This window comes from Lemur catta, chromosome 6 (genome assembly GCF_020740605.2).
Source record: "Lemur catta isolate mLemCat1 chromosome 6, mLemCat1.pri, whole genome shotgun sequence".
NCBI lineage: Eukaryota > Metazoa > Chordata > Mammalia > Primates > Lemuridae > Lemur > Lemur catta.
The window spans coordinates 60867177-60875660 of record NC_059133.1 but is presented as its reverse complement, the minus strand read 5'-3'; the positions used below and the strand labels follow the sequence as shown (position 1 = coordinate 60875660).

The 8484-nt window shown below is 34.6% G+C and overlaps 1 protein-coding gene across 1 annotated transcript in view; it reads right to left on the bottom strand.

Annotated features, from left to right (window-relative positions):
* SCAF11 (SR-related CTD associated factor 11) overlaps positions 1 to 8484 on the bottom strand; it is a 68025-nt gene continuing 59541 nt past the window's right edge. The window contains exons 11-15 of the mRNA XM_045553969.1: positions 5748 to 8441; positions 4764 to 5110; positions 3561 to 3779; positions 3085 to 3204; positions 1 to 2820 (exon numbers count right to left, since the gene is read on the bottom strand). Of these exons, the coding sequence (XP_045409925.1) occupies positions 2674 to 2820; positions 3085 to 3204; positions 3561 to 3779; positions 4764 to 5110; positions 5748 to 8441 (3527 nt within the window). The 3' untranslated portion in view covers positions 1 to 2673. The remainder of the gene's footprint in view (positions 2821 to 3084; positions 3205 to 3560; positions 3780 to 4763; positions 5111 to 5747; positions 8442 to 8484) is intronic.

Here is an 8484-nt window from a genome sequence, read left to right as displayed (position 1 = left end):
TTTGTTTATCAAAAGAATTTATTAGAAAATATTACACACTACATATTTAAGAGTATTATTTCAGTAGACAGCACGCCAACCTCATACTACAAACAATGTCTCATGGACCGTGGGGCAACCACTGTGCTTCTGAAGCTACATCTTTTCCATGGAACATTAAAAGAGTACACACTGTAACCATTTAAAGGAAGGTAATAAAGAAAATGTAATTATAAAAAAAATAAATCATAAAACTTTTGGAATGTTAAAATCATAGATAACTTCTATTAGTCTCAAAATTCTAGGCATCTCTATAGCCTAAAACATCGGTCAATGTGACTAGTAAGTTAAAGGGACCAAGGTTTCAAAGGTCAAGTCAATACTGAATCTTGATAAATAACAATATGTAACCCTACAAAATGTTTTTAAGTCTGTGCACATGCAACATTAATGTGAGTTTCTGGAAAAAAGTAAGAATGGGGAATGTTAATAAAACGTATTTTTTCAACATAAAGCATGCATTTTCTAACACATTCTTAAACATTTCAGAATTTAAAAAGGTTGAATTCTAATCCAGAAACATTCTTCATTAGCTATTTTCAATGCAGTCTAACCAGTGCCCCAGATATGGAACATATATTTGTTATTTTCAAGAAAGGTAGAAATAATTCATGAGAGTGCCACCAAATATACGAGAGTTTAACTCTTGACCACACGACATAGGTTTTCTCCAAAACTTTAAAATTTGTTTGCAAAAGCTAAATGGTATAAGCACATTTTAAAACGTCACTTAATTCACTAAATGTCACTGAAAGAAAATGCAGGAAGAGTTATGTATTGTGTGGTTAATCAGCACAAGCACAGCAATTTGCTACAACATTTTTGAAGTGTGAACCAGCCTTAACCCAAAATAGATTGAAAGTTCCCACAATTGTTTCTAGAGTTCTTAACCAAAACAACTCAGGTGTGCACTGATATTTGAAACACTGTCTTAATATTTATTTTCTTAGAAGAAATATACTCCAAACTTCTCCAACATAATCTAAACACAAACTTTAATTAAAAATATATATGTCAGTAGAATACCATATTACAAATGCCCAGAAATGTAGAATGAAGATCAAAAACTGCTTGGAAATACTTTCAGGATTATACTCATAACCTAACAAAGCTTATGAACTAGCACAATAATAATGGGAGCCAACATTTCAAAATATTTTGCCTATCAAAGCTAGCACCAGGAAAGTACTATGCACACAAAATTAAAAAACACATAATCTTTACTTCAGAAAAGCACAGTCCTATAGAGCAATGCTCTCGCTAAAGAGTTTAGCTAGTAAAATGATCAGTTTATCTCACTGAGACATTTATCTACCTTGGATCCATTAATATCTTATCTGAACAGCTTTCCAATTATTTGGTATCTACTGAAAATTGTTACTGGAATGAAAGACAGTTTACCACGGAGAGAACCCACTGTTCTTTCATGATGCCAATTAAAATAATGCCTCTTTGAACATTTTAGACTTACCTTTTATAAAAATTAACATACTCTAGTACTTAAAAAAATTAACCAAATCCCTAGTCCCTGAAAACCTAACCAAGACTTCATTATTCAATTTCCCCCTTTCTTTCCAAACAAAACATAGGTTTTAATATCCAGAATTTTGCAATATGACTAACGGCCAAGACATAGTTACCAAATTAACATTTTATTCACTGTCAAGCATTTGAGGATTTCTCAAGTGTGAAAAGAATTTCATTAGTGATTAGATAGATGAGCAACAACAATCTGAAGCCAATGCAGTGAGTCTTGAAAATCTACCTTAGTCCCAGGAAAGGGTCACAACTTAACACAATTCTCCAGTTGGCACAAATAATTTATCATCTCTGATGGGTAGAAAGTATTATGAAAGAACATAATTTCTACAATGTCAACACTTTTCTCAAATTGGTCATCTAAATTCAACAAAGACTTTGAACTGCCAAAGTTATAATCTGGCAAATCAAACAGCTTCATCTCAATTGGGGAAAAAAAGGCACAAAAGAGAAACAAGCAGCATAACCTTTATTTGGTCACACAACAGGTGAAGAGTGTCTCAAAGTTTTGAACACTAAATTTTACTCATGTGATAATTTGTCTTCTATCTCAGCAATTTATTCAGATATGTGCTGTAAAAATACACATTAGGAACCCTGCAACTGGTACGTTCTATTTAATATTAGAAATATTTTTCATGGTAATACATTATTTAACTTTCTACAATTAAAAGGAAAAATCATAAAGTTCATACTTTATTTTTTAGCCTGACAGAATAAATGTATAATATATATATCTCTTGCAAAACCAGTGCACTTAGAAGTCTCTAATTTATGCACCCCATTGTTTTAATCAAAAAGCTGTACATCTTCCAGTATCCACACTATAACACAGTCCTAGTAAAAATGCACCTTCCTCTAAACCCTTTACTTTCCCTTGAAATTTTCTTTTCAGGGGGAGGGGAAGGAAGGATATAGAAGTTGCAGTGCAGAACTATTATTTATTTAGAACAAAACATTATATCCTACGTTAAAAAAAATAATTTTATCAAAACCAAATTTCAATCACAGTTATGTATGATTTTCAGTTAATGGTACATGTTGAAATTGCACTTTGCAGATATCTTGATAATGTCCTTTATAGTGCTCCCCAATTCAGCCTATGTTTTTTTCAGTAGATACAGGTTCTTCCAGAGTTTTCTTTTGGCTTCCCTTCCGTGAATATTTGTATTTGTCTACATAGGCTTTAACCAGATTTGCCACTTTAGTAGAATTTACTTCTCCGCTCTTACTATGACAAACCTATGAAAAAAGGGGGGAAAAACTTTTTTCAAGCTTAAAGGGATTAAAGCAAAATGGAAAGCTTTGTGAAAAACAACCTCAAAGAGATAACCAGACTTATTTTCACATTTCCTATCTCATACGAACTTATGCAAAAGGTAAAAAAGCAGACAAGAATTAGTAGGAGCTAGCTTTTATTATTTTAATTAAATTTAAGCATTCCTTTATTAAAATAGAAGTGGTTCAAAACAATATGCACATAACTCCACTAAAGCTGTAACTTACTTTATCTACTGCTTTCCGTACAATTTCTTTATATTCTTCCTTGGTGATATCTTTATTTTGGTAAAATGGTTTAATGGCCAATTTTACCTCTTGCGCTGCTTTTTCTTGAATTTGCAATTTCTGATGAAAAGAAAATGTATAATTATTATTTGCTAATCACATGTTTTAAAAAAGCTTCTTTAAAAATATGAAATTGAAAATATTCCACCTTTACATTAAAAGAAAATTCAAGTATCAGTGTGACAAATATAAAAGTTATTTACTAATACATATATCAAATATTTCTAAAAATAATTATGAAATAGTACCAGTAATTCATTGGGCATCAACACATCTAGATAGAACCCTTCAAATAATACTGGGATTTAAGACTGCTAACAATAAATTCCCTTCACCATTCATACAATAGAAAGCTGGTATTTTTTCATCTTTATCATATACAGAATTATGTAGGTTGCTCTCAACCTTGAACTTGCCTTGTCTGTCTTCGAGCTATCTGCGCTGGCTTCCACTGTAACACTTACTTTGCTTTCTGCCAATTTTACAGCAGCATTAGAGGCTTTGCTGTGACTTGAAGACGAAGTATTACCAGAACTTGGTCCCTGAACTGTTCCCACATTTCCTGGGGCTGCTGTCGGAGCAGGCAAGACTGGTGTACTCATGTTATTACTTACATGAGAAGAACTAGGAATACCCTGTTTTAAAAAGTTATCATCAGTTAAACAAATTACTTGTATGCAATAAAGTCTTTTAGTTATGTATTAGAAATAACATTAAAAAACAAAGCAAATCAACCTTAGTACTTAAAAGAAATGCATAATTCAGGTTATTTGTATCTAAAGAGCTATCTGAAGAAAAATAAATAACATTCTTAAACGGAGCCTAATTTAGATGTGTCATAAAAGTATAAATGTGTACTGTAATGTTTTGACAGTAACAAAAACAAGGAGGAAAAGAATAGCATTTAAAGAACTGTATCTTCCCTGCAAAACTATTAAAGTAAGCACCCTGATTTTACAGATTGGAGAAATTGAGGCAGACAAATGGCTTGCAGTGAGATGATAGCAGAAAAAGATCCCAAATTCTAAAATTCCATTTCCCTACTCTTCCAACTACATGTAACAGGATTCTAGAATTTTTAAAAGGCAGACATAAAACTTAAGTAACAAAATGTTTGCAAATTATTCAAATTTTCTGTCTCAGAGGTACTTCTTCCTTTTTAGCATGGTAAGTTAATGAAAATGAAACACAGATGGTAAGAGATAATGAACAGCTTTATATAATGTTTGGACAAGACAATACAAGCCTCATCACAATACTTAATCACTAGTTCCCACTCTTCCACCCCCAAAATCCAAGAAAACAAAGAAAAATTTTATAGCGTCCACTATGTGATTCTAGTTTGGCCCACAATTTGGTCTTCTTAATCTGACAAAAAACTGTTTAGATATAAATAAAAGCACACTGTGGCTTATATTTGATGATATGTATTCAATTTTTTATTTGGGGGTTGGGGTGTCTGGAGGATGACAGTGAAAGAGGGATTATGATGGTTTCCTAAAATTATAATCAAATAAACAATTGTTTTGGGTGCCAGGATTCCCTTTCTTGAACATCTGTCTCTAATAGCTAAAATGTTTACAATGGCATTGATTAAACCTGAGTTGCTAAAAACATACCTGCAATTGCTTTCCATCTGGTTGTGAAGCAACATAGCTGACTTGTTGGGATGGTGGGGGAGGGGGTGGGGGTGGTGGTAGTCCCTGAGACACACTGGTCGGAGCAGCTACCTGCATAAGAGGCACTCCTGTGTGGAGATGCAAAGGTAGCTGAGGATGAATGTTAAATGGATTGCGTTGGATGTTCATCAAAGGGGCATGAACACCCACTGGATATGGGAAGATATTCATAGGCTGGTGTTGTGCATTCATTTGCTGCTGCATTACATTCATTTGTGGTTGCATCATATTTATAGGCAGCTGAGAACCATCAACTTGTTGGTTTGTTTGGTCTTTCAGGTTAGAATCTACCAAAAGAAAAAAGACTTGTGAAAAAAATCATGTTACAAATCTCTTTAGACAGAGAAGCAAAGAACCACTGGTTACAGTAAAATTAAATAGCAATAGACAGACTCAGTACAACAAAACCAATGAAAGTTACTGACTAGTTGAAAAAGTAGTCATATAAAACGAGACTCAGTTATTAAATTACAAGTATGGTTAATCAATTTTTTATATCTTCAACAGCTTTTTTCTTGCAATGTTCTTAAGAAAAATAAGGAAAGATAAATCTTTATTTTTAGAGCACGTATTTTTATGAGAACAATGATCAAAAAAATTCAAGTGCACACATCTGAAATAAATGAAATAGAAGTTAAACCCTGCATAAGAACATCCCAAATTCTTCTACTGTAGCAAACAGTACATCAAACATTTAAGTCTGGCAAGGTTTGGAGCAAGGGTGGGGTTAAAAATATATATTAAATGTACATAAATATATGTACATATATTTACATAATGCAAAGTGACTTGTAAATAACCGAGGTTCAGTTTAACATAAAACTACAAATAAGGATCATGTCAATTCATACAAATAAGTTATTAAATTTATAACCTCTTTCTTCCAATAAAACAGCATCAATAAAGAAACAGAGAATATGTTACCCTGTTCAGTTGTTTCCTCTTCTTGTCTCATCCATCCAGACTGTGGGCCTGAAGAATTCCTGCCTCGTCGTGAATAATAGTTTTGTACGTCTGCTGGCAGAGTCTTTCTCACAGCCCAACTAGATGCAAATGTCCACCCAGATCTATCTGCAGGTGTATCAAATGAGAACTCTTGTTCACTTTTTCGCTTATAGGGTTGCTGTTCCACAAACTTGAAAGACTCATTCCCTGCACTATTTGAATTCCCTGAGAGGGGTTTGCGGTTTTGCCACCTACTTTCATTCTGATCTGTATGAGCAAAACTACCTCTGTAAGTGCCTCGTCCACGGTTACCCCTACCACGGTTAGACATCCAACCTGAACCAAAGTTTTTATTCCAAGAATTCCCCGAATTTTCATTTCTATTTTCTTCCCAGTGAGACTCTTTCAACTTTTCTGGATTTCTGGTTCTTGGATCAGGCCCAGAGTTTATTTTTTCTGTTACCCAATTAGGACAGTCATTTCTACGTTTTTCAGAATTTGGATCATCAACATCTGGATTGTTATAATTTTTTTCTTTTCTTGTATTTTCATTCTGTTTCTCTGGATCATTCTTTCTGTATCGATCATTTCCTCGTGGACATCTCCAACCATCATTTGTCCATCTTTCCTTCCACCGGGGAGAGTAACTGTCCCTGTCATTTCTACTAAACGATGAACTCTTACTTTTTGTTCTGGATCTTGAGGGTGACCTAGAATGAGATCTGGACCTAGACCATCTTCTGGTTCTCCTTTCTCTTTCTCGATCTCTCCTCTGTCCATCTCTATCACTTTCTCTTTCTCTGCTCCGGGACCTGGATTTTTCTCCTGGAGAGGAATCTTTCACTCTTGACTGAGATCTTCTGTTCTCTCTAGAAGTATCTCTTTTTGGCGACAGTGATTCAGATCTTTTGCCTTCCCTTGTACTATCTCTTTTTGGAGACCGAGATTGAGATCGCCTCCTTTCTCTTGCAATATCCTTTTTGGGGGACTGAGAACGAGATTTTCTCCGTCCTCTGACAGATTCTTTCTTAGGAGACGGTGATCGAGACTTCCTAGTTTCTTTTCCAGTTTCTCTTTTGGGAGATGGAGACTGGGACCGCTTCTTTTCTTGTGCAGAATCTTTGTTGGGAGACCAAGTAGTAGATGGGGAATGAAATCTAGATCTTCGAGTACGAGGCTTTTTGGCTTTATCTATTATATCCATTGAGCTTTCTGATGGTTGGGATACAGTTTCAATCTTTTCATTTGCAGGATCAGAAGACAGTACATTATTTTCAGAACTGAGTGCCACAGAATTTTCATTCAGTTGTTTAGAATCAGCATTTACAGATGGTTCAATTTCAGGTTCATTTTGGTCACTGCAAAATGAATCACACTCCATAGGTATCATTTCATTGTTGTCCTCACTAAAATGCTTCTGAATTTGTTCACTGTGTGTTTTAGGCAACTCTGTAGATCTGGGATGTTCAATCACAGATTGACTCTTTTCTTCTAAAGATTTGTCCAACTTGGTGTTAAGAAGATCATTTTTTAATAAATTATTTTCAGAGTCTTGAATACTACTGACGTTTTCATTCTCAGAAGTATCACCTGTTGTAATTATTTCTGTATCTTCAGTTTCAACATGAACCTCTAAGCTCTCAACAGATTTTCTGTCCACTGTTTGTATCATTTCACCCTCAAAAGATTCTAACTTGGGACTCTCTACAAGCTCTTCTATTTTTACTATAGAATCTTTATGATCAATAATTTCTGTTATGGGATTCTCTCTCATTTTTTCTTCATTAACCACTGACTCTGCATTCTCAGGTAACTCGGGTAAGGGACTACATATAGGTGGGTGTACTTCACTTTCAGATCCTGAACATGGAAGAAAATCGTTTGGAGGATGATCTGTATACATATCTGCCTTTACCTCTGATTCTGAAGGTCCAGATATCTGGTCTTGATTTTCTAATAGATCACCTCCTTTTTCAAAAATATTTTCAGAAATCTCACTCTCTAAACACAAAATTTTAGCCTCTCTATCTGTATTCTCAAGTTTCTGAATTTCCTCTTCCTCTCCAAATAGCACAGGAGGATCTTGAGTACAAGATTTAGAATATGAAGATTCTACATTTTCCTCTATATCACGATTCTCAGCATGTTTCTCACTTTCTATTTCCTCACTGAAACTTTTCAAGCAGTTAGCAGACTGGTTTTCTACATTTGTCTTCACAGTACTAGTATTACTACTTTCTACATCTGATTGGTGCTCTTTTTCTAGCACAGGTGGTATGTCAGATTCTGCTGTTTCTTCATCTACTGAATCACTGGAAGATGATTTTTCAGGTGGAGGTTCAGAGCTCCGAAGCTTCTTTTTTAATAAAGGTGGTTTTCTTCCTCTTCTTATAGACTTCCGTTTTGGAGCTTGTCTTGTTTGCTTTTCTGACGCAGCTGAAGAGGAAACACTTACAGATGGATTATTGTTACCTGGGGCATCACACCTAGAATTATTTGATATTGGGGATTTCGGAGATTGACTGACTGTTTCAGCTCTCATGTTACGTGTAGATCTCCTTGTAGGAGTTGTTGCTGCAGGTTTTCGTCTTGATCCCCTGGTATTTGACGTACCAGAAGTTTGCTTCTTTTCTTCTCCTTCTTGGGTATGTGCTAATGCCTTGTAAGAAGTACCTAGTAAAATTAAAATTTTAAAAAAGTAAATGTGTTTTAAGAA